Raw genomic sequence first — 16,447 nt, 5'->3', positions numbered from 1 at the left:
CCACCGCCTACTACCGTCGTGCCGGCGCCCACGCATGCGCCCGCGGGCGGACTACACTTCCCGGCGCTCTGCCGCAAACTACAACTCCCAAGGGGCGCCGCGCGACGCATGCGCAGTGCCGGCTGGCGCTCGGGCCATTTAAATGTGTGTGAGGGAGACTGTGAAATGGCTGCGCAGGTCGCTGCGGTGCGCGCCGTATCCCGGGCCCCGGAGGAGCCGCCCCCGCTGCCCTCGGGGGAGCGGCCCGGCCGGCCTCGGGGCGGCGGGCGGCGGCGGCGGGCCGCTCCCGGCGAGGCGGCCGGCGGCAAGCGGGCCCGGCTGAGCCAGCCGCTGCTGGCGGGGCCCGGCCCGGCGGAGCCGCTGCCCCCGGCCGCCCTGCCCGCCGCCGCCGGGCTCTTCGCCTTCTCCCCGCTCAGCCTGCCGCCGCCGTCCGCCGCGCTCGAGGAGCGCCGTCACCACCACCACCGGCATCGCCCCGAGCCCGGCCGCCCCGCCGCCGTGCAGCCGCAGAAGGCGAGGCGGGGCAGCCCCGCGGACGGGGCGGCCGGGCGGCCCAGCAAGCGAGGTGAGAGGGGAGCGGCGGCCGCTCGCGCTCCCGGCCCGGCCTCGGCCGCAGCCTGCGGGACCCCGGCGGAGCCCGCCCGCCGCCACGTCCCCCGGAGGCGGCCCCGCGCCCGGGCGTGCCGCGCTCGGCCTCCCGCACGGGCGAAGGCGGGAGGAAAGGAAACGGCGCTTCCGTGCGCTGGGAGCGCGGTGTGTGCGGGCAGCCCGAGCCGCGGCCCGGCCCGCTGCTGACCTACGGCGGGTCGCAGCTCGGGGCCGAGCGTGGAGCTGCGGCTCCGTTGGCGGCTGCTGCTGCTCGGAACTGCCCTCGGTGTGGATCCGGAGTGCGAATGCTTCCGAAGCGAAGCCGTCTTCCTGCTAGGCTTGCCTTAGCAGAACTGAGGAGCAGCTTGTTGTTTCTTTACTAAATGTTTCAGAGTTTCACGGTTAAGAATCTGTATTTAAGGTTGTGTGGTTTTTTTTTTTTTGTTTTTGTGTGTGTGTGTGTAGTACAGGATAAGTGTCTCACAGGTCAGTGGTAGTAAAAAGCCTCTTAGGAGAAGCAGCACGGGTGGGATACAGCTGTAGTGAGGATGATGCGCTGTGAATTCTGCTTCAGGAGTGGATGTGATGGTGTGGTGCCGGGGAAAGCTGGAATGCAGGTGCTTGCGGAGTGAGGTCTGAAGTGCGAACTCCAGCTGTAGTGTCTGAAGAATGGGCAAAACTGTTGGGGAGGTAACGATGGTTTTGGTTACAGAGGCACTGCTGTGTGACTGTATGAGCACAACTGCCACTGTTCAGTGCTGCTAAACCTCCGTTTGAATGGTGCCTGTGGGACACTGCTGGCTTGATGAGTGCTGATAAACTAAAGGAGTATTTCTTCTTTGATCCGGAGTGCCTCTGTATGTCAGTTCTAACCCTGCAACCAAATGAGACCTCCTTTAAAGAAGACTTAAATGCTCTTTATAATTACCATCTAAATTCCAAATTTGCAAAGGAAAGCTGTTTGCTAGCTGAGAGTCTGAAGCTCCCCATTACCTGTCCCAGACTGCACATCTAGTGCATTTGGAGAGGGGGCTGTTGTTTCACTCCAGCTTTTCTTTTCATATCTAATTAAGCTGCCTATTTGTCTGTATTGTTCCTATCTTTGGCTGTAGATGACAGTGAGCATCTCCAGTGTTTTTGCTGGTGTTCCAAAGTGCAACGTGCATATCTGTTATTAGGGAATATCTTCAAGCAGGGTGGTACTTTCAGTGAAAACTGGTGCATATTTGAGTTTTTCAAACCAAATATCAAGTTAGAGATGTTTAAGATACCGTTAACATCTAAAAATTATGAGAAACATCAGCACAGAAGTGTTCCCAGCTGTGCAGTCTCATGAAACTCTTGTTTAGGTTCAACTTGGACTTGGAATCTCTGGGCTCCCCAGAGATGAGATCTGAGCTCACTCTTTACAGTTGGAAAAGCAGCACCTGTACTTGAGAGCGTAGTGAGTGAGTGAGATTGTGCATGCTTAGCTTCTGAGACCTCCAGAGAAGCTTACTGAAGGCGCTGGTTCACTTGAGTTACTGAAACAACTGGTGCTGCCTTTCTGCTCCTTGTCTTCTCTAGTAGTAATAAAAAATAAAGCCACTTGCTTCTTGTAGAATCTGGGGCATAACAGCAAAACTTGTATTTCAGGTCCTAAAGCAATTGTATGGAGTTAGTATATTAAGCAATCAACTATTTCTTTCATGAGAAAGGCTGTTTGCTACAAGAGGCTGTTAAGAAGGTCAACCATCTCCAGTACAGAGCTCAGAGAGCAGAGCATTAATGATACAGTTAAATACCATGGTGAAGCTAACTAATTGAAGCTGCATGTATTTGTTATTACAGCTTTTCTCCTAGGTGACTGTGTTATTTTTTTCTCTAACTTCAAATACAGCAAGAAAAGAAAGGAAATATAAACTGTAGCTTTGTGTACAGGGGAAATTTGATTAGTGTGGAGTTCTGTGCTTAGGAAACTGGAAGAGCTTCAGCTATTGCGTGTCCTGGTCAGATATTGCCATCAGCAGCAGATTGCTCTGATGCCTGTAGCTTATCCTGACAATGTGGCACTTTAGGTTTTATGTACATCACGTTCTTTGATTCAGGCAGATTAAAATCTGAGCAATTCAGGTTTTGTAGCAGCTGGACCAGCAGATTCCTATCATTGTTACTTGCCACATTGTTCCAAGTATTTGTAAGCCTGAAAGATAAGCAGTTAAGCTGCGTGTTGCTTGACAGATTCTCTACGTTCATCTCTTTAAGCCTTTCAGCATTTTCAAGGTTGATTAACTTCAAAAAACAAACCAAAACTGATAAGTCAGTGCTTTTTAGCTGACAGTTACCTGTGAAGCAGACTGGTGCAAGGTAACTGAACGCACGGATGTGATTGTTTGGATACTTTGTGATCCTGTTTGTATTACAGCCATCCCTTTATATTTGACTTTATCAATTTCCACTCAGCTGAATATGAAAACTTTACTTAAAATATCCTGTTGCCCAGATATATCAATTCTTTAATAGGAAAGATCAGTGGCCAGAGGTGTTTTCTTGCCAGAAAGTGAACAGCTCCAAGTATTTTTTCCCTCTAAATGTCAGTCATGCTCATATCTCTTCAGCTGCACTGTTTTGTTTCTATATTTTTGTCTCCCAATTCAGGCTGGCATTCTATAATGAAAGTGTGATGTTTAAATGTTATGGATACTTGTTTATCCTCTTCCTCTGCATGGCACTGCTTTAAATGTCAGGAGTTATTAATGTGCATCTTAATTTAGATGCTGTGAAATATGTACTCCTTTCAAAAGGTATTCTAATAAATTTATTACAAATTGAAGTATTTCTGAAATGTTAAGCTTGAGGTTAGGGGGTTTTCCTTAATTCAGAGCTTTCTTAGGAAGGGATGTGCTGTGTTTTTGTTCCATTATTTTATTCTAAGTCAAAAGAGAAGGTGTTACCATTGGTCAATCTGTGGGAACAGATAATGGTAGGAATTGCAGTCTTCGTTCTTTTTGGATGGATATGCTGCAGTGCAGAACTCTAATCTTCTCTCTGTTATTGCTGCTAGAAACTCAAGATGAAAATGGCAAAACCCAACGAGCTGACAGTCTTATTATGAAGAAGATAAAGAAAAAAAAGAAAAAGAAACATCGGGAAGATGTGAGGGGCAAACGTCTGAAGATGTACAACAAGGAAGTGCAGACAGTGTGTGCTGGGCTCACCCGCATCGACAAAGAGACTTTGTCTCAAGGACAGTGTGATAACTTAGAAATGAACAAGGAATCCTTCAGGTATCTTAAGGATGAGCAGCTCTGCAGACTGAATTTGGGCATGCAGGAGTACCGAGTGCCCCAGGGAGTACAGACACCGTTTGTGACACACCAGGAGCATTCTGTTCGCAGCAGCTTCTTGAAAACTGGCACTAAATTCAGTAACTTCATTCACGAAGAACATCAGTCCAATGGTGGTGCCCTGGTCCTTCATGCCTACATGGATGAACTCTCATTTTTGTCTCCAGTGGAGATGGAGAGATTTGCAGAAGAGTTTCTCGCTTTGTCGTTCAGTGAAAATGATAAAAACGCAGCTTATTATGCTTTGGCCATAGTACATGGAGCAGCTGCTTATTTACCAGACTTCCTGGATTACTTTGCTTTTAATTTCCCCAACACTCCAGTGAAAATGGAAATTTTGGGCAAGAAGGACATTGAAACAACAACAATTTCAAATTTTCACTCTCAGGTAAGATCTGTTTAAAAGCATGCAAGTTTCACAACCTTGGATGTGGTTGACCTCATTGATCCAGAGCAGGGATAGCCTAACGTAGGTGAGGCACGTGTTGTTTTTATTCTAAGCAGATGGAAAAAATGATTGCTTCTCTGCCTGCTCAAAGTTCCTCTGTGTGCACAGGTAGCTGGTGAATCACACCTGAGGCACTGCTAACCCTCACCTTTCACAGATCTGTAGTGATTTTCCTGCAAGCTTCTGACCTTTTTCTGAGCTTGGAAGAATATTGACACTGAAACCACAGACAAGTGTGTGTTAAGAGTTGCTTAGATCACAGATGCTAAGGTTATTTCCCCCCTGTCAGTAGATCAGTCTTTGTTTGCAGTAACATTGCTTTTAGGTTTCTATGTATCTACTTTTCAGGTTTCAGTGTATCATGCCTGAGAAGTTGTTTTCACATCTGTGGGTCTGATGGGGGGGTGTTAATTTGTACTTGCCTTCCAATGTCAGATGGCTGGAATACTCTTAATAGCCTTTGATTTAAGGCTTTCACTTTATGTACTGCCTTGATATTGATAGCTTCAGCCTATCTTAAATCTGTAGAAGTAAAACCTTTTCATCCTTTGTTTAGAGGATAAAAGCTTAGTTCTGAAAGCTGGTCTCTCAGGGCTCAAGCTCTCAAGATATCTCATGTGACTTAAATGCATTCATCAATGGCATTTAAGCTAAATATGGGATTCTGTTAAGAAAAGCCCTTACCTTTGGCTCTTGTCATCAAGCTTGGAAGTATCTGTGACCGTTCAGCGGTGCTGTGGTTTGGGTAAATCTGTAAGAGATGGAGTAAAACCTTTTCTTTCTCAGTCTAGCCTGAAAACTGTTGCTTGCTTCTGCTACAGTGCTTGAAAGAAGTTAAGATCCTGAATATTGGATCAACTGTTGGGAGGAGGAACTGGGAACTGTGTAACTTGCAGTAATCTGGGTGTAGGTGAAGGTTACCAAACACTTGTATATCAGATTTGCATTGGAAAACTGGTTACTGCCTTACAAGGTTATTGTATGGTAACTTGCAGAGTATTTGAATACTTCCCAGCAGTTGCAGTCACCATTAAATCAGTAATTATACTGCTTAGCTTATGAGTGTTTTTGACAATGGAGAGCTGCTGCAGCACTCACTTCAGAATAGCTTTGTGTGAATAAGAGGCTTCCTTGGGTTACAGGCTATGCTGGTATTCAGTTAATTCTATTTTAAGCACTCTCTGAACTCGATTGAGTCAGACGTTAGGTTCAGTTGGGTTGAAATGCCTCTCTAAGCAGGTCATGCTGAGCTGGGTTTAATCTCCTCTGCCTGCAGTGTGTTGGTGTGGTTCACACACTGAACAAATGTGTACAGCAGTGTAAGTTGTCACAGCTCTTAAGACAACTGAAATACGAGTCTTTAGAGAGTGTGGGTAATGCCAGAACATGAAGATGTATTTAAGCTGATGGATTAAACCACAGTAGCTGCATTCTGCTGCATTCAGCTTTCAAGCTGGCTTGTAAGATTTATTTGCGGATGGTCCAAATGCTCTGCTTAGGAGAGCAGGGGGAGGATGAGGCAGGTTGTTTTGCTTGGCAGCCTAATTTGGCTAAGTTTCACTTTTGGACTTTCCTACATGAGGAAATGTCCCATACAAGTGTGCTGTAGAATGGTAATGTTACACCTGTGCAGACCAAGCATGGCCCAGGAATGTTGTGTACTCTGCTTTCAGCTGAGGATGCTCAGTTGAGTTGCCTCAGCTTTTATGGTGAACCTTCTGTATGCATGAATTTGTTTGCTATGCTGAACCAGGCCTTTGGCTTGAATGGCATTCAACTGTTTCTTTTACTGGTTTGGAGAAAATGAATATTGTTAGAAAGCATCTCGAGTTCCAGGTAAGGACCTGAATCTGGAAGACTTTACTAAATCTAATGATCAGTTCCTTGGCAAATTGAATTCCTCTGCTGTCAGGGCAGTGAGGACAGTACAGATGGAATACTTAAATCACTCCAGTGTGTATTTATACTAGCTCGTGTTTGGGTTTTGTACATTAAAGTACTTAAGCTTGAATATTCTCTGGATTTCTCCTGCTGGTGTTGGCTCTGGCTTATCTGTTTGAGTACTTACATGCTAAAGCTGAGCTTTAGTTTAAAGCTGTTCAGTTACACTAGGAGCTTTCAAGACAGTGACTTGTAAATTCCTTTGCATAAGGGCAGAGGAATTAGAATGCTCTTAGCAGTGCAGCTGAAAGGCACCCATACTCTCTCTTACTACATCTGCTAAGTCTGCACTGAGAATGGAACGTATCCAACCTTCACAATCCACTCCTGCTTTTTTCTTCTCCAAGAAGAAACTGATCATCTTCCTTGTAGGGTCTATAAGGACTCTCACAAAAGAAGGGTTTGAGAAACAGTAGAGGAAAGAGCTGAGGGAAAAATCAGATTTCTCTGTAAGCTGATATTGCTTCTGGGAAGGAGATGGGAGAAGCAGCCAACAGGTGATAGATAATAGGAAGCTTTCCTACTCCTGCAGCATGCTGTCAGAAAAGGTTAAACTGTCCTTGACAGCTGTGGCCAATGAACCATACTGCTGTTGGATGGCTGCCCCGTTTTAACTTCTCTTACTGCTGGAAGAAGCTCTTCATTCAGAAAGGGTCATTTCTTTTTTTAACAGAAGCTACCCAAGTATTAAAGAAAAACAGTGCATCTGTACTGCAGATGTGGTGTATCAATTAAAAGCAATATGAACAGAACCTGATGCTCTTACTGATGTATCTGGCAGGTTGTAGACAAACACAACCCCTGCTGTAATGGTAGAGAATGTCACACTCTCCTCCTTCCTTCTCCTTTGTAAATAGGAAGCCTTCTTGTGTTCTTTCTTTCTATAGCAAAGTCTTTGTGTGGTTGGTTTTGTAGCTGACTTGATGCACTGAAAAATCACTGTAACTGGTTCCTGCTTTCCCTGAAACCACAGAGAAACTTCTCAAACATTTTAAACTGATGAACTTCTTCCCACTGTGACTGTGGGGCTTGAGATGAGTGCAGCAGCCTGTCCAGGCCTGCACTGAGCTGGCACATGTTTTCAGCATAAACACAGGCTGATTTTAATCCAAGTGTACATATTTGTTATTAAAAACCAGCTAAACATAGAAGTCCAACATTTCTTTCAGGTATTTTTATCTCCTTTCAAGCTCTCACATTTCTTTTGTATCACATTCCACTTCCTTAAAAAAAGAAAAGGCTTTTCTATTTTTTTCTTTACAAAACTTAATGTTTTTACAAGGAAAATCCTGTGTGTGTTTTCTCCTGATTCATTTTGACTTTCACGACAAGCTCCTGTGAGATATTAGTGAACCTCAGCAAGTCCTGTCAACAGAACATAACTCGTCTGGAAGTCCTGTCTCTCCACTTGCCTTAATGGCACGAGGCAGTTAAACTGTAACTGACATGAGGACTGGGGCATTTTAGTCCTTCATTCTCCTGTGGCTGCACAGACCTGGGATAACACTGGTTTGTTTCAGCTGAAATCATTCTACCTTTACGAGTCATGTTCTAATAGGATCTGGGGACTTAACTTCAACTTAGGGCAACAGCCAGAAAGAATTACTGGGTCTCCAAAGACAGTGCCCCAAACAACAACAAACAAACACAAAATCTGTATCATCAGAAGCTGACTGTATGCCAATTCAGCTTCAGGTGGTGCAACTCAGTGCAGTGTTCCTTTGAGTGACCTGGGATGCGAAGCTCCACCATCCAGGTGGAGGTGATGTGGTGCAGCAGAGCTGTACATGAGATCAGCTCCAGCTTCTCACTGAAGTTCTTATTGAAGGCTTTTATTGAAATGTGTCACTGCTACCAACTGTATGTGCACAGAGGAGGAAGGAGCGAGCTGAACTTCTGTACTTGTGCAGAATATCTGTGGCTGCTGCTAGAGGACAAAATTGCAGCAGTAGCTGTAACTTTTATCTCACCTAATTTCCTTTTAACAACTTCATGGGATATTTAATTACACCTGATTTGTTGGCTGGAAAACTGCAAGAGCAGACACTTCACACGAGCTTACTTCATTCATCCATCTGTGGTGCACAGGATACCTTCTGTAACTCCATCAATAAATGGCTGTGAGAAACAAACTTAGTGCTGTCACTTGCTCTCCCAAGGAAGGTTTTGTGATGACCTCTTGAAGTGGGTCCGGAGGAGGGCCACTAAGATGATAGAGAGCTGGAGCAGCTCTCCTGTGAGGAAAGGTAAACTGGGCTTGTTTAGCTTGGAGAAGAGAAGCTCCAGGGAAGCCTTACTGTGGCCTTCCAGTACTTGAAGGGAGCCTATAAACAGGAGGGGGAACGGCTGTTTGTGTGAATGGATAGTGATAAGACAAGGGGAATGGTTTTAAACTGAGATAGAGGAGGTTTAGGTTGGGTATTAGGAGGAAGTTTTTCACCCAGAGGGTGGTGAGGCACTGGAGCAGGTTGCCCAAGGAGGCTGTGGATGCCCCATCCCTGCAGGCATTCAAGGCCAGGCTGGATGTGGCTCTGGGCAGCCTGGGCTGCTGGTTGGCAACCTGCACATAGCAGGGGTTGGAGCTGGATGAGCATCGTGCTCCTTTGCAACCCAGGCCATCCTGTGACCTGAGAACAGGGTCTGTGCTACAGAGGATGTAAAACAAACCTGTGAGATTCAGGTGTTCCTGGCCATGGCTGTGTTGGTAGGTTATATTACAAACAATAAGCCTTGGTAAAGATAAAAGCTGAAATGTGCATCTGACTCTTGATTTTTAGTTAGACCTCTCATTTCCTCAGTTTATTCTCTGATTTTATGCACTGTAGCACTCTTTGCAGAACCATTAAATGCAGGAACACAAGTTTTTCACTGCAGTCATAGGGAGAGGGCCTGGGGGATGTTAGAGTTTGAAATGCTGAAGCAGTACTCAAATGCAGTGATTAATAGCTCCAGCTTCCTGGTGAAAAACTGAGTCACAGTAAAGCTTTGGTTGTCAGTTTTCTCACGTCAGCCTGGAAGTGTTGCTCCTGCATTAGGCAAGCACTCCCTGGTTGTTATTCAAGCAATAGAAGCGTGTCCTGTTAGTAGTTTAAACAGGATTTATTTTCTCTTGGGATACCCTGCAGACACAGACGTCCTGAAGTCCTTGTGTACTCCTAAAGGCACCACTAATGAAACAGATGGAGACAAGCTACGGATTTGGATGAAAACTCATTGGTAGCTTAGTGTATTATATTAGAAAACTGTAATTTCTTGTAGCAGCACTGAATCTGTGGTGGTGTTTTTGTCTTTCTGGTCCTTCAGGTCAATCGAACGTACTGCTGTGGAACCTACAGAGCAGGGCCCATGCGGCAGATCAGCCTTGTTGGAGCAGTGGATGAAGAAGTTGGGGACTACTTCCCAGAATTCCTGGATATGTTGGAAGAGTCCCCATTTCTGAGAGTAAGCAGGAACTTGTGGTGTTTACTTTAAGTGCATCATTAGGTGTTCAAAAGATTGCTAAGATTCATATATTTTCAAGCGATTAGAAACCTTAGAAGTGTTTTTCCCCATTGATATCACCGGGGCTCCTGAGGATGGAGGTGCACTCTTTCCTGTATCCAAATGGAAGGTATGAACTAACTGGCTATGGTTCTGTAAATCACTCCAAAGCTGATTATGATTTACACTATCGTGTATCAGCTACCCAGTTATCTACTTCCCTAAAAACTGAGTTTGAAGTTACCTTGGAATATATCTTACTTCATAAAGAGTGTCAGCTTTGGTAGTAAGTTTGAACGAGGCATCATTTAGTTTTTCCATCTCACCCAGTGTTTTTTCTCCCTTTTTTTCTTTTTTCAGATGACTTTGCCCTGGGGTACTCTTTCAAGCCTCAGGCTTCAGTGCAGGTCACAAAGTGATGATGGTCCCATAATGTGGGTGAGACCAGGAGAGCAGATGATCCCAACAGCTGATATGCCAAAATCGCCTTTCAAACGGCGCCGGTAATCCTTGGCTTCTCTTTCTCTCTAAAGGAAGAACACTGCAGTTGTGTTCTTCGGACTCGAGAACAACACCTTGATATTTTAGATGTAATTAGTTCTTCAGCTCTCTCAAGCTTACGTTCTTCATTTTCACTTGTTTGATTAGCTCAGTGAACTGAGCTGAATGTGCAAATGTCACGTTGTAGATTTATCACTTGTGATTGTAGTTCTATCACTTTTCAAAGTAATATGGTCTTCATCAGTGCTTCCTTAGTGTTAAAACCAGTTCTTATAGCTCCCAGGAGACACTTCAATCCTTCAGCTGATTTCTGGAGGAAGAACTAATTTGGGGAGTTCAATGCTCAAAAACAACTTAGATCCTTAAACCTTTAGAGCTGTATTTTAGTGTTAGTGCTATCACAGGAAATGCTGTGGTGTGTAGATGTACTTTCTGTCTTTCTCAGATTGTGCTGTAGAACTGATTTTAGATGAAAAATTGGAAATGTGTTTTGATGGGATTCGATCTTTTGTTGTCGAATAACCAGAGTGAAGGAAATGCTTTGGCCTTTGATTTTGAAACCTGCAGTATACAGCATGTAAAGATTACTTCAATACAAGCATTTGTTTTTCTGAGCAGTTTGCCACAGATCTTAGAGTGTCTTTTAATTATGCTACAGGTCAATGAATGAAATCAAGAATCTCCAGTACCTACCTCGGACCAGCGAGCCCCGTGAGGTTCTGTTTGAAGACAGAACAAGGGCTCATGCTGACCATGTGGGTCAGGGGTTTGACTGGCAGAGCACGGCTGCTGTAGGTGTTCTGAAGGCTGTGCAGTTTGGGGAATGGTAAGTGCCACTGAAATGCTACTGCTGTAATGGGAGGGGGCAAATCTCAATGTTTTCTCTCTGAGAAGAAAATCCATTGGGGAAAAAAGGCTAATTAAAGAAATTGTCTAAGCCCTGTAATGAAATAAATGCCGTCTGTAGCTTGAGAAATGTAAGGCATATGTCTATTATTTTTCTCTTGCTGAGGGAGTACTGAAGTTGTAACAAGTTTACAAAAACATTTATGACATACAGAGTAAGCCTGCAGGTACCACACCTGGACTGTGGCTGTTCTTTTCCTAAACAGCTGTATTAATGCTACTTTTTGTAGACAGCAATCTAAGAACTCAGTAATGGAATTTAAAGCTGCAGTGTTTTCTCACTCTGTGTACGTGAGGTGTTGCTGTTGACCTTACACAGAAACTCTAGATTTGCACAGTTATTTCTAACAGTTACTGTGGATGAGAGAATCACAGCATGGCCTGGGTTGCAAAGGAGCACAGTGCTCATCCAGTTCCAACCCCCTGCTGTGTGCAGGTCCCCAACCAGCAGCCCAGGCTGCCCAGAGCCACATCCAGCCTGGCCTCGAATGCCTGCAGGGATGGGGCATCCACAGCCTCCTGGGTTTTTAATAATAGTTTTTAATAGCATCATTAGCAGTACTGCTAAGTTTTCATATGGAAAAAAAGATGCCAGAACTTCTTTTATCTGTTTCACAGCTATTAGATTAAAAACCAGCTGATTAATATTGTCCTCATTACAGCTTCAGGGTGCCACGTGGTTGCTCTGCGTTTTTTCTTTTATACAATGTTATTTTGCCTAATCACAGAATAGAAGAGTGGAGGCAAATTGTAGCTCCAAGAATGTGCAAGACACTTTGGTGTACAGCAAATGTCAGCCTCATTTTCTGGCATATCAGTATGGTATTTGTCCACCAAATCATTGCTTCTGTTGTACGTGCACTAAAAAAAACCCAACTATCTACAGACTGTGCCTCCTTTCTGATACAGCATGCATATCTACTGAGGAGTGATGAGACCAGTAGAAAAGAAAGTAGTTTGTTCAATGAAACAATAATCTATAACTGAAGTTCTTTATAATTCCTTGCTCTTCTCATCTCTTTGTAGGAGCGACCAGCCTCGTATAACCAAAGATGTGGTTTGTTTCCATGCTGAAGATTTCACTGATGTTGTGCAGAGACTTCAGCTGGACCTGCATGAGCCACCGGTGTCACAGGTATTTGAGCTTTCCTGCTGACAGCACTTTGTAGGAAGCTCGACAGTTTTCAGGTTCATTGTGCAGCCACCCCTTCTGTACCCCTGTGGCCATCAGTTCTCAGCTCCCTTATGCAGTTTTCCTTCCTGTGTTTCCCTTCTACCAAACTGGGATTCCTGCTCTGAGTCACACGGCGGTCTTCTGTTATTGTCATGGCTGTAGTTGTGATGATTGGTGGCCCTCAAAGAACAAAATTCTTGTTTAGAGGAAAAAAAAAAAAAGAAAGCTTCTTAAACAGAAATGTGATGCAGATGCAAAGTATGTTATTTTAGGTGGGTACTGAATTATTTGCCCTGAACAGAGTCCAGCACTAACTTTACCATCTTTCCTCCTCTCAGTGTGTTCAATGGGTGGATGAAGCCAAACTAAACCAAATGAGACGGGAAGGCATTCGCTATGCTAGAATTCAGTTGTGTGACAATGACATCTACTTCATCCCTAGGAATGTCATTCATCAGTTCAAAACAGTGTCAGCAGTCTGCAGCTTAGCCTGGCACATACGACTTAAACAATATCACCCTGTGGGGGAGACTTCTCAAAACACAGAGAGCGATTCAAACTTGAACAGTAGCATTCCTGGAAAGACAGAGCCCAAAGGTGAAGCCCGATGTGTGAGTGTAAAAACAGAGTGTGAAGAACCAGGCATAGAAATGCAGCTTACCACAGGGATGCTCTCCTCTGTTTCTTCGCTATCAGGACTTGTGCAAGCAGATCAGGTGGCCCAGCCCCTTCCAGGTTTTAAAACAGAGTCTGATCAGCAACACAATCCGCAGGATCATGCAGTCTCTTCTGTGTGATATGTATATAATCAAACATTTTTTAACTACTTTTTAAAATTTTGATGTGAAGTTATAGTTTTATAACTGGCTTATGTTTTATTGGAGAAATCTTGCCTATAATTCTATAAAGAAAGGTGACATTCCAAAATGTCAAGCATATCTTTTTTACACAGATTATGCAAAATTCAAGTTGTATTTTAACCCCTTAGTACAACCTGTAACAGTGGTCTACCACTTCTTTCTGTTTAACTAATGAGATATTGAATATCTCCTCAAAACCAGAATGAAATTCCTCCAGGAGCATAAAATGATTTAACTCTACTGCTTGGTGTTATCTCCCGATTTTTCACTCTCTTCACCAGAAAGTGATGCTTTTGTAGAAGACTTGTAGGAACTTTCCCCATCACAATTTAATTGCTAGGAAAAAAAAAAAGAGAAAGCACAGCACTTTTGTGGACAATTTGTGAAATATTTGGTGTCTGTTGTTGACGCGGTTCATATGCGAGTTGGTTTCTAAACGAGCTGTAGGAATTGGTCTGTATTTCTTACAGATCCTACACAGGTGATCTGTAAAACCAACTGAAGGCAGTGTCTGATCCTGTTGAAATGCCATGGCTTACTGACCTAACGCTCATCACTGCGCTGCTTGTGCTACTTGGCGCGAGGGTTTGGCTCCCAAAAGCTGCCTCCTCTGGATGTGAGTAATGCCAGTGTGGAAGGCAGAGAACCTGTTGGTAGACTTGTGGAGGAACTTGTTATCTTTGAGCACTTTAAGGCTTTCAAATGCTAACCGACTTGGCAGCTTGTTTTGATCGGGTCATACTACATGTCCAATGGAACCACACTTTCCCTTGTACTGATGCACTTAATATAATAGCGTTGGGTTGGTGACTGACTTCCACCACCAGAATGTCCATTTTCTAGGAAGTTCTGTATTACTGTTTCACAATAAAAAGTATTATGGCATCGGACTGCTGTTTCCATGTGTAGCTTTTGGGTGCCCAGGTACTGTGGAAGAATCAGTGGTACGTGCTGAATACTTGGAGTGTCAGCTCTCAACAGTTCTTGAACGATCTTTCAATATTTCTAAATGTTAATATGTAATCTGTATTTGACTTTCACTCACCCCATTTATTGCTGCCCTTTCCGGTCACTGAAAGGAACGATCCTGTCCCTCTCACCCTCTCCCTTCCCCCTACCCACATTTAGAGTACAAGTTGGGTTTTGGTGCAACTGAAGCTGTCTCCAGATGGCTTTATCTGTTCTCATCCTCACCAGGGTAGGAAAGATTTGAAACACTATGTTAGAGTAGACAAATGCAAAGATGCTGTGTTAGTTCTGGACGCATCTTTTTAATATCAATTATTACTCTTCTCTTTATAAGGGTCTCTAAAATATGTTACTCTATTATAAAAATTACTTTGTGCAATATTGTTTGTGTAGGCTTTTATATACATATTAGCACCTCAGTGTAGAGGTCACTATTTTAAACTGATAGAAAGAAAAAATCATCAGATGATACTGCAGTGATTAGTTAGAGCCTGTATTACTCCTTATGTGTATGTATGTATTGTCTTCGGTACAGAAATGAGGACTAGGAAATATTTCAATTTAAAACTAATTTACAGATTGAAGTGGTAGTGACTCGTTTAGTAATCTGTGTAAATAAGGTGTTAGAATGGAAAGCTTTTATGATAAAATGTGATTCATGCAGGGGTGTAATTTAATCTTAGCAGAAATCCTAGATCATCTGGACCGGTTCGTTAACGAGCTGTCTGTTCTCTGGTGGGTTTTTTTTTCCACTTCTTATGTTGAGAGGAATTTCATAGCTTTAAGGGTTGTGCAAAGTAAAATTCCTCACAGGCAATAGTGGTTTCAGTTCATCCTTCATGTCTGAAGATCGTATCACCTGAGGGCGTTCTTTCCCTTTAAGAAATCTGCTAGTCTTCCAAGTGCCCGTTTTCCTTCTCTCACGTGCTGTTCTGGCCATGTCAGCAGAGCAATGCGATGCAGTGAGGTTTTGCTCAGGAGCTGACAGAGCTGCAGGTACTCCAGTGATCCCACAGACATACCTTTAAAGGCCCAGTAACACAGATTAAGAGCCCCTCGCACACTGACCTGTCTGCTCTGTGTTTGAGGCAGAACGAAGGGAAATCAATTTGGGAATCCTTTGTGTGAATGCTGATAGTGTCTTCTAAATGGATAAAGGCAGAAGATGGGAATGGCTTATGTTTCTTTTAGAACTGCTGTAGTGAAATCTGTGGGCGCTGCCTGAAATACCCCAAAAGTTCCGGGATGTCTCTGGTTGGAGGGATGTGCCCCATAGCATCGTGCTCTCTCCATGCTCAGTCACTGATAACATCTGTTTAATAGCGCACTTAGGTTTGTTCTCAGAATGTGAAGCATAGGAGGGAGCTGTGCCAGAAGTGATAGCAGAATGCGGATTGCGGGTGAGGTTCTGCTGAGCTCCGTTCTCTCCTTCAGATGTGTTTTGGTCACTTTGTGCACATCTGACACCGCTTCTTTGGGAAGGTGGGATGCTCAGTGCAGTGTTCTCAGGGGATTTATTGGCTCTCTTCATAGGCATAGATGTCACCATACGTAAAAAAAGGGCTGTGTTCTGTACTCTATCAGCTCTCCTCACCCCTTACAGTGGGACAGAACTGTCAGAGCTTCTACCGTGGGCAGGAGCTCTCATCCATCACCTGGCACAGCCCGCTGGTTGCAGGTGCTGATCCAGGCAGGGATCCAGCCCCGAAATCCCAACTTCAGGGCTGATGGGGGGCAAAGCACACGGCATAGAGGAGGCGACCTGCTGTGGCACTCTCGAATAGTTTAAGGAACTTCCAACGCTTCTGGTTTCTCTGTACAACGTGTGTAGCAGTTTCCGTGTTGCTGTTTTGTGATTAGGTTTGATTGGCAGCTACGGTTTTCTGTGGTTAATTTACGAAGCCTTTGCCGACCGAGGACGCGTCCCATTGCCTGGAAGGCTGTTTGCTTTGTGCGGCCTTAGCGTATTTATTGACATTTAGCAAGTGTTTTACGGAGGTTTTTATACTAAGTCGTGTACGCAGGTAAAGCTCTAAAGCCTCTCTGTGAATAATCCTTACTGCGGTGCGTTTCTTTCAGTAGCTGACTGTACCCGTGTCCGAGCTGTTTCTTTGTAAAATAGTCCAACGGAATGCATAGAAAAAAAAATAATAATAATTTTTTTTTTCTTTCCTCCCTGTAAAAAGTATTTTTTTAATAAACAAAGTCTGATTTTTGTCCTTTACCGTTTGGACGCGTCTTTAATGCGGGGCGG

General features: G+C 44.2%; 1 protein-coding gene across 1 annotated transcript; it reads left to right on the top strand.

The window, feature by feature from the left end:
• Positions 1-152: 152 nt before the first annotated feature.
• Positions 153-16,415, top strand: RSBN1 (round spermatid basic protein 1). Its single transcript, XM_048925750.1, has 7 exons — positions 153-565; positions 3,632-4,302; positions 9,607-9,744; positions 10,144-10,286; positions 10,943-11,110; positions 12,217-12,325; positions 12,703-16,415. The coding sequence occupies exons 1-7, from the start codon at positions 166-168 to the stop codon at positions 13,159-13,161; spliced, it is 2,088 nt and encodes a 695-aa protein (XP_048781707.1). The 5' UTR covers positions 153-165; the 3' UTR covers positions 13,162-16,415.
• Positions 16,416-16,447: the final 32 nt, after the last annotated feature.

The sequence above is a fragment of the Lagopus muta genome, chromosome 24, assembly GCF_023343835.1.
Source record: "Lagopus muta isolate bLagMut1 chromosome 24, bLagMut1 primary, whole genome shotgun sequence".
NCBI classification, from domain to species: domain Eukaryota; kingdom Metazoa; phylum Chordata; class Aves; order Galliformes; family Phasianidae; genus Lagopus; species Lagopus muta.
This window is presented reverse-complemented; position numbering and strand designations above follow the sequence as displayed.